Source organism: Scaptodrosophila lebanonensis, unplaced genomic scaffold (genome assembly GCF_003285725.1).
Source record: "Scaptodrosophila lebanonensis strain 11010-0011.00,11010-0021.00 unplaced genomic scaffold, SlebRS2 tig00000001-arrow-pilon, whole genome shotgun sequence".
NCBI lineage: Eukaryota > Metazoa > Arthropoda > Insecta > Diptera > Drosophilidae > Scaptodrosophila > Scaptodrosophila lebanonensis.
Window position 1 is genome coordinate 23,672,500 of NW_022060529.1, and position 16,595 is coordinate 23,689,094.

Below are 16,595 nucleotides of genomic sequence, written 5' to 3' on the forward strand. Positions count from 1 at the left end.
CTCTATAATTGCCTTTCCCTCATTTGTCCTTATCGTAGTGTTCTCGTTGGCGCGCCTATTGCCTGAAGATAGAAGCAATCCTGGCACGCCGCCAGCCCATATGTATCGAGGTTTATCTGGGTCCCGTGGGCCATAAAATACTGCTAGAGCAATGGATCATAACTGGCAAGGAAAAGTAAGTGTCTCATATCTCCTTAGAGTGGGGTTTGGGAAATCTAGACGGCTTGAAATGATGGAAAATGTTGTAAGATTTAAGAAAAATGGATGGAATGGATCAAAAATAAAGTCAATAATGCTATCTATCCTTTCCATACTTTTTATGGTTCTCTGGCAACAATTTTCCACCAAGTCATGTCAATCTTGATCTGCAAGCCCGATCATTAATCCCGCTTCGTTTACAGAGTGCCACCACCCACCATGACCCTGCCTTCTCTGTGCAGTGCCATACGCAGCCAACTCTACTTCTCCCAAATCGTGGCTTGGTGCGATCTGCTCCGCAAGAGCGATCAGTCCACCTACGACGCGGGCCGCGTTATATTCTCCACCGGTAGCAGCACGTGTACCACCAATGCCGGCGACTTGGCCACGCCCACACACAGTGGCAATATGACGACGACATCTAGCAACACACCTGGACGACCGCGCCTCAATATTTTCTATCGCATCAAGCAGTACGACCCCCACGTTGTCGATGCCAACGCCGACGCCGACCTTGGTTTTCGCACCAAGGTTAATGTGCATAACTTTCCGCATGTGAACATCGCAGAGAACCTGAGCATATCAGTGTGTGTGAAGAGTCTTCCAAGAATAAATGGCGGCATTCCGCGTCTGGGACCCAGTACCACGCCATCGACGGCCGGCGCCTCGCGTGCTCGTCAGGAATCACACATGGGAGGCGAGGTGGCGCGAACGCCCACCTGCGGCGGGCAATTGTGTGCGGATATACCTATGGGGGCCCGAAGTGCCAATGGAGTCAATGCCACGGACCCAGCCAGAAGCTGTGATAGCAGTAAGGCACAACATCAGCAACCGCATCCCCAATCACAGTCCAGCGATGAGTTGGACAAGTGCTGCCTGACGTTGTCGCATCGCGAGAGGCAGCTGCAGAAATATTACAAGCGGATTCAGAGACGCGACAAGAAGCGGGAACGCAAGCCGTCCAGCGAAGACCTGGAGCTACAGCTGCAGCCGGAGCCCATGGACGATGAGCCAGTGTCCCGTGTCGGACAACGTCGCAGCATCGAGATGATCTCCACGGGTACGCAAACGTCCCTGAGTAGTTGCCGGCAATGTGGGAGTGAGAAGACGCTGCTGTGCCTCAATTGCAACATTGCCGACGATGACGAAGACCTCCCCGACACGGCCTCGGAGATGGAGGAGTTGGATGAGTCGAGTTGCAGCCTGAGCAGCAGTGATATTATTGTGGGCACGCCTCGCAACAAGGCCGAGTTGCTGCTCCAGGCCATACAACGAACGCCAAAGAACAAGAAGCAGCAACAACAACAGCGGGAACGGGAGCGCCAGCAGCAGCTGGCAGTCCAGCAGGCGCGCAATGATCTCAATGGCGCCGCCATGCGCCAGACCAACAACAACCACGTCGGCCAACACAAAGTAGCTCCGACCAGTGGTTGCCAGGTGTGCAAGCGCCAGAAGACGCAGCATAATTTCGGAAATAGTAGTACTAGCAATGTCGAGGAGACACCGATGAGCGTAGCATCTCCAACAACATCAACAATAGTAACAGTTGCTACTGCCACAGCCAGCGCAGACCATGCGAACGAGGACGACGATGGCGATGGGAAGCCGCCACGAGATAGCCAAGTGATAACCACCATGGAGCAAGAGGAGCAGCACGAGGAGCGGCACGAAAAAGTAAGTACATCTATCGAAAACTCCCAGCTTAAACAAAGACCAGATAGTGAAGTAGACAATACTTCAACTCCGTATCGGACTGAAGACTTTGTGTTGCGTTTTGTTATCGAAAGCAGATTGAGCTGCCAGATACCTCAGATAGACTTTTAATATGGTTAGGACTTTCGGCGGAATACTACAGCTCCTCCAACTCCTTCTTCTTCTCTTCTACATCACTTATACCTCCGTGCTTACATCTAGGGTCTTAGAGATCAGAACTTAATTATATTTGAGTATGCTAGTCAGTCACACGTACACTCTTTCTGCTTTACTTTCAGGCCTACGTCGGCTCGACGAAACTGACTCCTCAACTAGAGCGCTGCTCGTTGTTAGTTGAGCAGCCCAAGGAGCCCACGGAGCGCTGCTTCACGCCGCCAGCGAACACCAGCGCCACGACCAACATCCCAGAACTACTGCCTTCCTTAGGCGCCGACTTCGACGAAGGCATTGTGGTCCAGTTTAAGACGCCAACCAGCAATTTGCCGCTCAAGCTGCAGGAGTCGCAGCTGCATTGTGGTGGCAGTACAAGCGGTGGGGCCGGACAACGCAAGCAAACTCCCAAGCCCAGCTTGTTGCGTATCAATTGTAGCGGCACCTACAACCTCCTAGAGGGCGAATCGCAGGCGCCTCTCTTGCTGCGCAAAGCGCTGCCCAAAGTCAATCTAACGACCATCTTCTGCAATAGCAGCGCCAGTGCTTTGGCTGGCGGTCTGCATTCGGCCCCCATTAGCATTGGCGGTAGCAGCGGCAATCTGATGGGCAGTGGCGACAACAATGGGACAGACATGGCCTTCTCCTTCGAACCGGATGCGTTGAATCACTCGCAATCGCAATCCACATATGCGGTGGCTGCGGCGGTGACGGATTCGAATATTCCCGTACAGAAGTCCTATTCGGCACCCACATTGCCAAACTCGCTGTCCTTGTCGCCGCGCTTCGCCAAGCAGGCCTCGTTCTATAAACGACGATCCAGGCATTTGAGCGATCGCTCGGATCGCTCATCCCTCGGCTCTGATGAGCAGCTCTCCGATGAAGACTTCGAGTCGAGCATGTGCAGTCCGGCTACGTCGCCGCTGAAGTCGCGCTCCCTGCGCCTCACCACGCTTTTTGGACGTCGTCCGTTGCTTGGCAACCTGGAGGAATCGCTCTTGCAGAAGCGCCTGCTGCCAAAAGTCGAGGTCATGGGCTTCAAAGTGCTGCTCGGTGCCTCGGGTGGTTTCTGCCCCACTCAGCTGACCATACCGGCCGTGTCGTACTTCTACGAACTGCACGGCGAGACGCTGAGCACACCCTACTTGGTGAGTAGCCAGCGGCATAGTTTGCTAAAGTGGGTGCATAAGAGGGAGTGGGCTGGGGAGAGTTTAAACAAAGGTGATTTGCCTTTCAATCAATCGAGTTCCTTTTCATCAGAGAACCCTTATTGCCTCTGAAGACATTCTGGCAAGAAAGAAAATTAACATGTACGTCGAATTGATAGCCTAGAGATATCGTAAATATTAGTTAGTTCGTATCGTAAGTAGAGGCATGCCTTTTTAATTGTGACTCCTTCTTCTCGTACAGTGCGAGATTCGGTTGCCGAGAAAGGGCTACTTTGTGCCGCGCACTGGAACAGTGCAGGCCACGCTCTTGAATCCCATGGGCACGGTCGTGCGGATGTTCGTAATACCCTACGATATGAGCGACATGCCACCACTTCACCGCACCTTTATTCGGCAGCGTATACTGGCGGAGGAGTGTGCGCCGAGTGAGGCGAGCAGTTCCAGCAACCTGATGAGTATGTGCAATGGTCAACGGGGTCGGGAGAAGAGCAGCATGGAGCAGGCCAGCTGTCCAAGCAGCCCAGCTATGATTAGCAGTTGTGGCAAGCTGGGCCACTTCATAAGCGCCGAGCAAATGAAGCGACTGCGCTACTCCATACATCTGAGGTGAGAGGATTGGTTATAGATTTGGCGTAGCTACCAGCTGGTCTAAACTCTTGATATTGTATTGTAGGTTCCAAACTTCGCGCTCCGGCCGCCTGTCGCTGCACACCGACATACGCTTACTGATCTCAAGGCGGACTGATTGCGACACGGCTGCCGCGCATGCCAAGGGCGTCCTGGAGGCACCCAACGAGCTAATCACTGACAACATGATGCCCACGGAGCCCAGGTACAGTGCCAGGCAGGAGAGTCCCGGCAAGATGTAGTAGTTACTAAGGGATATGGGCGCTCGTGCCTTCAGCTGTTTGCGACGTCTCTACAAGCAGCTACACGAGCGCTGGCAACTCTGGCAGCAATATCAAAAATATCAGCTGTAAACACAATAACGATTGCTTCTCACATTTAATGCATCATTCGTATTCGTATTCGTATGCAATTTAGTTAGCATATTTAATCGGATATTTGAAACAAGTTTCAATAAGATTTACGAAAAAGTGTCAGATTCAGGAATAGCAGCGCCAACTCCAACTAAAGGAATCGGAACAAATTCTTGTGCGGCTCTATTATTATCATACGAGTACATACATATACATAGTATATTAATTGATACGATTTTATAATTTATGCAAATTGTTCACCATTTTAATTGCTTTAAACATTGTTATGAAAAACGTGTTCCAATTGGTTTCTTTTGTCAAAACGAACATTCAGTTCCGGATGTCCCCCCAGTCTTGCAAACAATGTCTGATCATTTTCTTCTTCTCATTTCTCATTTTTATTGCATACTCTGGGTCCATTCGAATAGAACAGCAATATTTAAAGAAATGTGCATGGAAAATCAATGATGCAGCCATAGCAATATAGACATAGACATATATGTATATATATATATATGCATACATATAGTATATATTTGTGTGCATGCATGCATGTGTGTGTGTGTGTGTGTGTGTGTGTGTGTGTGTGTGTGTGTGTGTGTGTGTGTGTGTGTGTGTGTGTGTGTGTGCGCGCGAATGTGAATAATAATCAAATTAGCAGCGTAATTGTAATGGATATATATTTGTATTTGTAAATGAGAGGAGTGGAGTGGAGTGGAGTGGAGAGGAGTGGAGCGGACGCAGGCGCAGGACGAGTCCCTTCTAGTATCCAATGCAATTGTGTAGAAATGTGAAAAAGCAAATCAATTTGTATGTACGTAGTATTAGCGGAATGGTGATTAATGGGAGTGTGGCACTCATATCGATCCTTGTTGTTGTTATTGTGAGAGCATTATTTTCAATTCTGTTTGTTGAAATGCACAAACATATAGTAGATATGTAATTATGTTCAAAATTTAGTTCAAGTACGCCTGCGTGTGTGAGTTTTGGCCTGGGGGGGAATTATTTCTGTCTCCTTTTCTGATTGATCTTTTGATTCTGTTTTTTTTTTTTTTTTTGAGAGCGTGTGAAAGCGTGCCTGTGATACGATATGAGCTGCGTGAGGTAATTCTAACAATGTTTAGTTTAAATACAATTAACAATTATGGTTTTACAATAAATATAAACACCTATTTTTAATTAGTTTGTGTGCATCCATCGTGCCACAAAGTATCTGCAATATCTGCTTGAACTTGTCTAGACGTTAACAGTCGCCTATCAAGAAAGGGGACGCATCCTCTCACCTTTCACCCATTTCGATCTGGACACATTTATTTTCCATTCGTTTCGCTCACAGACAATCAAAAATGTATTTTTGAACAGGATCGACCCCTTCCTTGGACCACCAAGTAGCGTCCAGACACAGTTCGAGCACAACAGTTCAACAATATGCTATTTGCTACAAGTATATGTGTGTTAACTTTTACTAGGTTCTTATTTCCATTGATACCTGACTATAACTATGTATAACTTACTATTATTACTATAAACAATTTTTGAATCTATGTGGTACTAATGCAAAGGAAAAACTTGCGCAGCATAAACAAAACATCGCTTGTTTTTCTTCCAAATATGTATTTGAAAACAACACAAGCGAAAATTGAAAAATTGAAAATTGCGCTAACTATGTAATTAACCCTTCCTCGATTTGGTTCCTCGGTTTAAGTAGAGAGCTTAATGTGCGCAGTCAATAGCAGATCAATATTTGAATAATTTATGCTGTAGCTATTATTAAAAAAATAATAATAATACAATAAATTATACAAAAGCAAATACATATATACTTACAACTAATTAAACACAAACATGTAAACAAACGTCTGTGTATATTTTTGGGTTCATGTGACTCTTTAAACTTTTGAAATGCAAATTACAAAATAAATACAACAAGTATATACATAAATGGTTCTTAGTAGCGGTACACAGTAATGCAAAAAATTAAAAACTTCAAGAAAAAGAAACACCAATATACAATGATTCAATAAAGAGTTTTGTGTTTTTAATCAAAAACTGCAATTTTATTCTTTTCGTGCTGTTCGTCCGCTTGTTTTTTTTTTTTCAATATAAATTTGTTGATTCTTTCCACAGACCTAAGAAGATGACTGCAAACCGGCAAAGTTTTATTGGAATTGTTAATCAACCATTAGCAAACCCACATATTTCACCCAGAGGGAGTACCAAAGCGCTTAATTAATAACATCATTACCGAAAAGCGCAAAAACGTTAAAATCTCCTTGACCAGGCGGCCTAATTCTGGTAAAAATTGAGTTCCCTCTAAAGCCAATGATGTCGTGGTTCATGATCAATTATATTTTAAAAGGCTCGCGAGAAGTAAAATGGGTGTTTCTAACCAAACCTAGGAAATCATCGCTCGTCAAACTAAAATTTTTCAGGCCTATCAGCCAAGACTTTGGAGAAACTAATAAAAATATACCTCAGGCAGTCTATTAAAACCACACTGCCATCAACAGCCCAGCACGCCTACTTATAGTAAGGATATGTCCACCCACACAGCCCTTCACATCCTAGTCTCAAACATAATTGTATCACTCGATATCAAAGAGTACTCTTTGTTGCATTCTTAGACAACATTTTTCATTTTACGATCCCTCGATCCATGGATGATCTATGTGTGGAAGGATTCCACGTTGGGTTCGTGAGTCCACTGCTTACCAGCAGGGCTCTGAATGCCGAAATGAAGGGTCTGACCATAACAAGGTTTGTTAGCAGAGGCAACCCACTAAAAAACCGGGTCCGGCTAACCTTCAGCTACAAGGCCAGGATTTTGGGGTGTTATCCTAGATAGGAAATTTAGAGTGAAGGAAGCCACAAATACTCTGTACTCATGTAACGTTTTACTTGTCTACACTGGAATTCGACAAATTTAAATAGGCTTTAGAGGAGGAAGTAATTAACAACTTGAAACTAGAAGAAAAGAAACACAAATTGGAGGAACAAAAAAGCAACAAATTTTGTATTCTTAGTGTCTATTAACTTAATAAAAAATGTATGTAATTGAAAAAGTACATCCGTAATTGTTGTATTCATCAAATTATTCAAAAATATAAAATAAAGAACAACACACATTTTTAAAGTTGTGGTGTTTTAGAAGAGAGTTTGGGTTTTCTAACTGCTGTATAAAGAGCTGCTGTTTTAAGTCGTGCGATTTCGTATTATGTATATTTGTAATGTATAATGTATTAGACTATTTTTTTTTATTGCTGTTGTTGTAGCTCCTCGAATGTTTTTCTCTTTACCAGTGGAAACACCAAAGGCTTCAGAGCTTGACCCCGCTTCAAATTTGAAACGGATAGTAAGGAAAAATACTAAAAATAACATTGTGATAAATTAGCGTTTATTGTATACATTAAAATATACTTGTAGGAAACGCTTCTTGCTAACTGCAAAAAAACAGGACTCTATTAAATATCACTATCCTTTTTGGTAGAAAATCAAAGGCATTTAATAAATATACACATTTTGCAATGAGCAAAGCCGAGCTTATATTCGTTGCAGCTGCCGCAGAACACAAAATACCATTACAAATGGTATATTTGAGTGAAATTGTCGGAATAACTGGTATATTTTGGCGTTCAAGTTTGGTCACACTGATTGCGATGCTATGCTGCCACTTAACAGAATTTGCTTTATCCGATGAGTCGCTCTGTTTGCCTGTTGGGGTTGCCACTAAGAGAAAATAACTTATTCAATCGCACACCACAGCACGACAATATGCGGAGTTTTTCAAGACCTTTGTTGTGTTTGCTGCAACGTCGTTATAACTTGCCACAAAATATACGCCTGAAAGCGACAAAAGCTACCACCACAAGTGACATTGACCAGACCTCGGGGCAGACGCCTAGAACCACACATGACAACCAAAAGCCGGGTGTTATGGGACCGGAGGAACAGCAGAAGCTCCCGGCACGCGAACCGCTGGCTAAAAACTTTTTTGTGGGGGCAGTGGACAAGGAGTTGCTCGGCTTTCCCGAGGTAATCACGCGCGAAGATATGACCAATCTTCAGAGCCATTTGGTCCCGTTGAAGAACTACTTTGATGACGAAAAGGTGGATCCAAAAGCGCTCGACAGTCTGAAGCAATTAGGCCTCTACGGTTTGAATGTGCCCACGGACTATGAAGGTAAAGGCTACGGCTGGAGCGCCAGTTTAATGGCCAGCGAGCCGGAGGCGGCACACACGAGCATTTCTCTGGGCTTACAGAGCCACCGTGTCATTGTTGATCTGCTAAGGGATGTGGGGACGCCGGCCCAGCAGCAACGTTATTTTCCCTTATTAGTGAATGGTAGCCTCATAGCCACTGAAGCCATATTCGAGTACACACCACCTGAGGATGAATACTTCAGTACACAAGCCAAATACCTTTCTGATTCCAGAAGCTGGGTACTGAATGGCGAGAAGGCCTATGTGGTGTGTGCGCCACCTTCGACTCCTCAGCAACAGCTTTTCCTGGTGCTGGCACAAACTCAACATCCAAATGTATCGGGTAGCATGGGGCGGGCCACCACCATCTTCCTGGTGGATTCGAACGAGGCGGGCGTCAAACTGGGCGAGCAGCACCAAACCTTCGGCTGCCGTGAGGCGACTATGCGGCGCGTCCACTTCGACAATGTGCAACTAACGGAGGAGAGCATTGTGGGGCAGGCGCACGATGGGAACCGCATAGCGGAGCACCTCGTCCGATCGGCCCGCTTACGTAGCTCATTACCCGCCATTGCGCTGGCCAAGCGGCTGCTAAACGAGCTGGCAGAGTACAGCGTGGCCACCACACAATGTGGTGTGAATGTGAAGTAAGTATTGGATGGAAATATCCAAACCATAAATTGCTCATCACACCCGCAGTGCCTGCATCAGATTTTGAGTTATAACCACATTTTTTGTCATGTGGTATTATCTTTTGTGATGCGGAGTTGTTTTATCTTGTAATTATATATCTTATTCTTTAAATTACATAATTAAAAATGTTTAATAATGTGCTGAAACCTTTACCCCATATGTCCCACAGTTTAGTCAAAATTCAAAAGTCAACTTATCGACTTCTTTATTTTTCCAGGGACTTGGAAATAACGCGGGCTCACTTATCCGAGAGCATGTGCTCCATTTACGCCATGGAAAGCATGCTCTACCTCACGGCGGGCATGTTGGATGAATTCAAGGCGCAGGATGTGACATTAGAGAGCGCCATAACCAAGGTGAGTAAAGTGATGAACTTGAAGAAATTGAAGATTGTGCTTACCTGCTCGAATTTTTCAGTATTACACTCTAAAGCAACTGTATAGAATTGCGACCAAAAGCCTGACTGTTATAGGGCCGAAGAGTCTGCACACTGGACAGCCGGGGGAACTGGGACTGCAAGATGCGGCGCAATTGTATACCCAGAACGAGTCCATAGACACCCTGAGCATGTTTGTGGCGCTAACGGGTCTGCAGTATGCCGGCGTAAGTGAAGGCCACCAATATGTTTTGCGATGCGACATGGTAGTCTGATTGTTGACCTACTTTTGTTTTCTTCCTGCAGCAACTCATGAACGAAGGTGTGCGCAAATCTCGCAATCCGCTCTTCCATCCGGGTCACATATTCGGGAAGTTCTTCGCCACCGCATCCTTAGAAAATCCCAAGACGGCATTGCAACTATCCGAAAATGTCCATCCCACCCTGGATCCCGCTGCCCAGTGCATTGAGCATTCCGTGGCTCGTTTGCAAATGGCCGTGGAGGTGATGTTTACGCGCCATGGCAGTGCGGTGGTGGAGCGCCAAACGGAAATGAGACGCCTGGCCGATGCGGCCAGCACTATTTATGCGATGTTTGCCTGTGTGGCGCGCGCCTCCAGATCCTACTGCATTGGTCTGTCCCTCGCGGATCACGAGATGTTAACTGCATCGGCAGTGTGCTTGCATGGTCGGGACCATGTGAAGGCGCTTTGCACGGAAATCTATAATGGCCATCATCTCAACAACGACAACAATTTGCTTCGCCTTTCCTCTCAGATAACCAAGAGCAAAGGCTATTTCGCTGTCCATCCCCTGACTTTTAATTTTTAGGTGTTGAATTTTATTTGTTATGTTTGGCTGTAAAGCATGTGAATAAATACATGATACATGCTAATCTGAATAGTTTATGTATATATAAGGTGTGGGGGATGTTTGCATCATGACTATTAGGATGAGTTAATCCATTAAAGATAATCAGTACTGACAAATTAATTGTCATTTTCCGACGTCGATGTCACTTTTTCCATGTATAATTTCAAAATAATACGACAAGAATGAAACCTATATACATACATGTGTACGTACTACAAGTACGTGCGTGCAGACACTTTTTCTTTAAAATTCGTGCGGTGCACCTAGTATTTAAGTATCCCCTTAAGCGGATAAAAGTTGGTCGCTGGTGAGAGTGTGGACAAGAGAGTTTTCACTGTATGTATGTGCACTTTGTGGGCTCTACCACGGCTCTTTCTGTGTTTTAAATACTTAACACTTTTGCATTGCTGATGGTACAAGCTTTGATGGGTTTAACAATATTCCTTCCTACCTGAAAAGCGTTTACAAAAAAATTTTCCAACGAATGTTATAAGCCAGCCAAAACACTAATAAAGCGGGGACGCATGGAAATGTTTCATTTTCCCTTTTTTCGAATAAACATACTATATGTATGGACATTGATATTCAAAAAGCTGCGGGAAAATTCTTTCGCCCATGATAATCAATCAAATCACATTTTAATGAATATACATATGTACATATGTAGAATGTATTAATTATAAAGGGAGTCTATTGTTAGATCAATATGTATACAATAAAATCTATTTTACAATACGTTGTATAACCGGAAGCAAATTATCAGCGGCATTCAAGGCTCGACCGATTTATGCAAATCAAAATTGGCTAAAGACTCAATAAGTATTCACTTGCATTTCAAAGGCGCCCTGTTGCTCTTTGTGTTTTATTTAACGGACACAAACATACATACATACATATGTACATACATATATTTAAAATTAAATAACTAATGGGAACAACATAGTATCTTGACAATACTGCTAAGTGAGGGACGGAATATGGATCAGGTGTGTGGCAGGTGCAGTAACTGTACCTACCTAGCAACATACATACACACATATGTACATACATATGTACATTGGTATTGCATTTGATACGAAGAACTTTTTCAGTTTGTACAACGCTTTAAGTACAATTATCTGCAAAGGCAAGTGCGTGTTAACAGCTGCTAAATGTTTAATAACTACGCCCAAACCTCTGCCGGCCCACTGCAATTTTCGCTGCTCATTTGAACAACGGCAAATGTGTATAATTTTCAATACACGCATATGCAAGTCTTCGACAGCAGAGGCAGCAGAGACGTAACAGTCGTAAGTCGCAGTCGCTGCGTTTTATCTCACACACATTGAAACAACACCCGCGCTCTCGCGCTTTTGCTCTCTCATTCCTGCCTGTTCCTGACTGTAGCCGCTGTCATGGCGTTTTGCCTCTTTCTGGTTCTATCCCCATTTTCGTTTCGGCTGTCGTACTGTGCGCGCGTGTTTCGCAGAGCGGCAAGTATTTTTTTGCAATTTTGCCATTATTTTTAATAGTGAAAACTATCGTTGGATATTTCCTCCCCCCACACACCCTGTAATGCATTTAATGGCATGCATTGCAGTTGACAACTCGCAGCGACCGTGTGAAAATTAAAGAAAACGGAAAAACGCCCACGGCGACGAATATTGTGAGTGTTTTCTATGTATGGTGTACATACATTCAAACATATGTATGTGTACGTGTTTGTATGTTGTGTGTGGATGTAAGCGTCTAGTGTATTTGTATATACGCGAAACAGGAAGAAAAGAAAAGACGCATGCAATTTTTAAGAAATTAATGCAAATTGTATTAAAGTTGATAAATTGACGCAATTAGCGCAAATTTGAGAATGTTTATTAAAAGAAAAACAAAAAAGAATAACGTGAGTGTTGTTAAACCATAATCTTTGGCGAGCGGCTAATATAAAACGCAGAAAACATAAATCAACAGTGGAAATACAGGTAAGCCTTTTCATACAACATTTTGTTTCGAATAGAGGTCTGCCTTTTTCTGGTAGCGTAAATCCTATAGCACGGCTGCATTGCTCATCAAATTTTACCCTAAAATTTGCTATGGAAATGCGGCAGAAACGCTTGTATTTATGACACGGTGCGACGTTGTGGCAAGCGACAAAGAAGACGTCGCCGCTTTATGGTGGTGGGCTACAGCAGCAACAACAACAGCAAACATTACCAACAATAAAATGAATTAAAGCACAAATAATAAAGCATACATACACAGTGTGCACAGAGAAGCTTGTCAAGAGTTGCCGACGTTGACGTCGCAGTCGCCGTTCAATTCTGCCACCCCATGCACCAACCAACCGACCACACAAATGTTACAAACAATAAAATGGTTAGGAAAAGAAGAATTTAGCGCAGCCAGCTGCGACGCCATCGCCCGATGCCATTTCATTTCAGTTCGTTCCACATGTTATTGCGAGAGTGTTTTGCTTTTTTTCTAGTTTTGTTCACCCACCGGCTGCGCGACCAAAAACTGATTCTGATTCCACTCACTCGATGAACACTTGGGGTTTTCATATTGCTGTTTTTTTTGTTTCTTGGCCACTCTGTGTATATGGGAAGTTCAGAGTGTGTGTGTCTTTGGAGTGTCTCTGTGACTGGTTCATACAAATACAATCCATCAGCCAGGCGGTCACATTGGCGTCAGCGTCGGCTTCGACGTCGGCGCTGCTGCTCGCGCTTTTATTTGGGATTTGCGCACGAATTGTTACGCCCCCACCTCCCACTCAGAAGTTATTGTTGTAGTTGTTGCTACAGATGGTGTATGGAGTTGTGCGGATGTTGGGTGAGGGGTTCTTGCTGGTTGCCTGCTCGTTTGACTCAACTGACGGACAGACAGCTAAGGCAGGAGAGAGAAGCAGCAAGCCAAGCGGACGCACGCATCGTTCGAGCGCAAGTGGAGTGAGTTTTGGATTTTGTTTTATACATTTTCTTGGCATTTTCGTTTCTTTTGCACCTTCTCATAGCAGCCGCCGAGTCAGCATACTCACACACACAGACACAAACACCCTTCCGCTGCTGCCCTCAAAAATGAGTGGGCATTTTTTCTGTGCTGCTTTTTGTACGTTTTTCAAATTTTAATTGCTGCTGTTGGACTTTAGTTATTAATCAATTGCCGTGTGAATGTGTGTGTTCGATTGTTTGTGTTTGTACAGTGCTCAGTAAAAGCAATTTGTAAGGCTGCCTATATTGATAAATATAATTAATTATAGAACTGTACCTATAAATATACCTACCTGTATAGTAATACGCATTCTTTTATGGTGCACTACAGAGAAGTTAGCTATGCTTTAAATTATAATTAATGCAAATATTAGGTCAACGTAGTCTGCCCTTCGCACTGTACATGTCCTTTCAATCACTCGTTAATTAGTTGCTTAGTACATTTTAATGATGAATGATGATTAACTCTTTTAGCTTAAGCAAGTTGGATGGCTATTAATGCGAAAGTGGTTCATTTCTTGGCTTAGCCATGCAATCAAACTTCGTAATCCCAACCAGTGACTTATGGCCTTGATAATGGAACTTGGCCTTCCAAAGCGGTTCCAATTGCAAACGTACGCTTACGGCCGATGCCTTGGTGCAAACCAATGAGCATGATATATAGTAAATCATTATAGCGTATATAAATGTGTATAACCACCGTCTGGGCCTGTGCGTGCTTGTATGCGTGTGTTAACCCCAAAGTGAAAACCGACTCCTTTTTATTTGTCTTCCCTTTGAAAGGCCACGAAAGCTTGAAATGTGTTTCGTGTTCCATTTTATATTGAATAACATCGAGACGCGTATGTATAAAATCGATTTCTAATCGTGTAAATAAATGGCGACAAATGCTGCCCAAAGAGCAGCAAAGCATGTACATATGTGTATATATACAAGTGTGTGTCTATATGCGTGTGCCGTTGCCAATGTTGCACCTAGAGCCTCTGGCGGACTGGAGAAGCGCTGAGTTGCTCGCGATGTGGCGGCGGCTTGGCCAACAAGGGTACAAAATGGGAATTGCGACAAAAACTCAAACGAAGCCGAAATTGAAACGAAAGCCAAGAAAAGCAAAGCCTGGCGAGTCACAGTTACGTCGACAGCGACAGCGATAGCGATGGCGGCGTCGACGCCGACGTTGGCCACAGTCAGTGGCGTTTAATAACAGATAACATGCGACAGAAGGCGACTCTTTAGGGGCCTGAGTGGCATGCAACGATATATATGTGGCCAAGTGGTGAGGCTCTTCGCGTTTGGGCCTAAAATGCCAAATGCCGAAGTGCAGTGAGCAAAGCAACATCAGCAACAAACTGTCAAGTCAACAAACGGTGAGACAAAAAGACGTACAATACAGACACACATTTACACACACACATATATTGTATGAAATAAATATAGGCTGACTATCGAACTCAAACTGATGTTGATGTGTCCAGCAAGGAGTCGATGGAATGCTTGTTTTTTTGTTCCTCCTCTCAGTTTGAATTGTTGTTGTTGCTGTTGTCTAACATGACCCAAGCGACTTCTCCAATGTAGGCAATGCCCGCCCCTATGGTGCCCACTAATTGGGGTAGGACTTGGACAGAGAAGGAGTTCTATGCTGTTCATGTTGTTCTTGTTATTGCTGCACATGCATTTTATTTGTTTTTACGCCACACTACACACGTAAGCCCGCCACCTCACTTCCCACCTCTCTCATTCCGTAACTGCAGCTTAAAGTGCAAAAAATCACACGCCATTTGGGCCAGACAGGCTGCCAGGGCCACAAAACATTACGAGTATTGAGCGAATGCACAAAGAGAGAGGGACAGCGAAAAAGAGAGAGAGAGCAAGGCTTCTATGCTGCGATGGATGGCTGAAAATTGAATTGGTTGATGTAGCTGCCGATACCCATGCAGATGGTGTTGTTGTTGTTCTTGTTGTTAGTGTTATTGCTTTTCCTGTTGTGCATTCATTGGCGTTTGCCAACGCTTTGGAAATATTGGCAGTAATTGAATTTATGCCGTTCTACTGCCCGCCACCGCTCGTTCCCTTCCTCCTCAGACTGCAACACTATCGAAAATTGAAATGCAAAAGATGAGTGCAATGGCATACCCCCCCCCCTGTCCTCCCCCGCCCACGATTGAGTCCCACACTCTTTGCCTATCAAACCATGGTTTGAATGCAAATTGCGATGCGTGTGCCCCGAGTCCGTTGCCCGTTCTCATTTGTCGCTGGTTGGTAAACAATTTTCATTGAATTTTGTACATTTTGTCCTCATTGCGACAGGTTCCCTGGGAACTTCTCGTTTAGTGATTGGCACACACAGACGGAGAGACGAAAATCGAAATTTGAATTTCAGTGAAAACTAAATTAAATAAATAAATAAAATAAAACTAATTAATTCCATGCCATAGTATTTAGATGCAACCTTAGTTAAAATCGTCTGCCTATTGGATAGAAAGTTAATTTCAACGATTATTTGTTAATGTATAATTCTTAATTAAATTGTCTTTTAATACTTTATCGAAGAATAGTTTAATGTCCCTATTAAAGCCAATTTTCGCATAGTTGTATGAATAAACCCTTTTTAAAATTTATAATGACTTAGAAAGTAGGATGTCAGAGGCAGTATATTCGATTGCCTCTCGGAACTACTTCGGTCAAAATATTAACAATTGTTCAGTTGATAAACTTCAAATAATTGAATGCCCATCGTTATCAGATTTTCGCATTCTTCTAGTAGAGTATAAAATTAAATTGCAAGAATGACAGAAATTGAATCAATTAATTTGCCTTTCTGTGCAAGCTGCGACTTTGCCGCCTACGGCCGGTCGTAAATACAATTACCATATAACACAATTAAAACCATTGCCTCTTTGTGTTGGTGGTGATGATTGGCACCGTATCATAGGTGCGATAGGTGCGATTAAGTGTGAGGTCCGGCTTTCTCATCTGCAGCATCCCCTCTTTTTGTGAAATCCGCATTTGTTCTTTGTACCGCTCTACCAGTTCCGGCTTTCGCAATTGATTTCATTTAATAGTTTTCCTAGGTCAAGTTCTCAATTGCTTTCCATACATACATACAATTATAAAAATCGATATACATACATATATGTATACCCGTTTCAGCTTTCGAGGAAATAAAAACGATTTGCAATAATTGAGTTCTTACAATTTTAAAAGTTGTCTGATCAAATTTATTTTGTCAATTATTAGGGAAAAGTGTACTATTGCTATAAATACATTACAGGTCGCACATTAA

The 16,595-nt window shown here is 43.7% G+C and overlaps 3 protein-coding genes across 8 annotated transcripts in view; all 3 read left to right on the plus strand.

The window, feature by feature from the left end:
• Positions 1–4,508, plus strand: part of LOC115623216 — a 30,319-nt gene extending 25,811 nt beyond the window's left edge. For all 4 annotated transcript variants that reach the window (XM_030517465.1, XM_030517475.1, XM_030517457.1 and 1 more), the window contains exons 4-8: positions 39–175; positions 402–1,872; positions 2,190–3,209; positions 3,472–3,836; positions 3,904–4,508. In XM_030517465.1, coding sequence (XP_030373325.1) covers positions 39–175; positions 402–1,872; positions 2,190–3,209; positions 3,472–3,836; positions 3,904–4,099 — 3,189 coding nt within the window. In that variant the 3' untranslated portion in view covers positions 4,100–4,508. The remainder of the gene's footprint in view (positions 1–38; positions 176–401; positions 1,873–2,189; positions 3,210–3,471; positions 3,837–3,903) is intronic.
• A 3,448-nt stretch (positions 4,509–7,956) lies between these two features.
• Positions 7,957–10,380, plus strand: LOC115629335 (acyl-CoA dehydrogenase family member 9, mitochondrial). Its single transcript, XM_030525785.1, has 4 exons — positions 7,957–9,057; positions 9,321–9,459; positions 9,521–9,706; positions 9,786–10,380. Exons 1-4 carry the CDS (start codon positions 7,982–7,984, stop codon positions 10,308–10,310), a joined length of 1,926 nt encoding a protein of 641 aa, XP_030381645.1. The 5' UTR covers positions 7,957–7,981; the 3' UTR covers positions 10,311–10,380.
• Positions 10,381–11,812: 1,432 nt separating this feature from the next.
• LOC115634529 overlaps positions 11,813–16,595 on the plus strand; it is a 45,795-nt gene continuing 41,012 nt past the window's right edge. For 2 of the 3 annotated variants that reach the window (XM_030532335.1, XM_030532338.1), the window contains exon 1: positions 11,813–12,310. The gene's annotated coding sequence lies outside the window, so the exon portion shown is untranslated. The remainder of the gene's footprint in view (positions 12,311–16,595) is intronic. The other variant, XM_030532339.1, reaches the window with a different exon arrangement.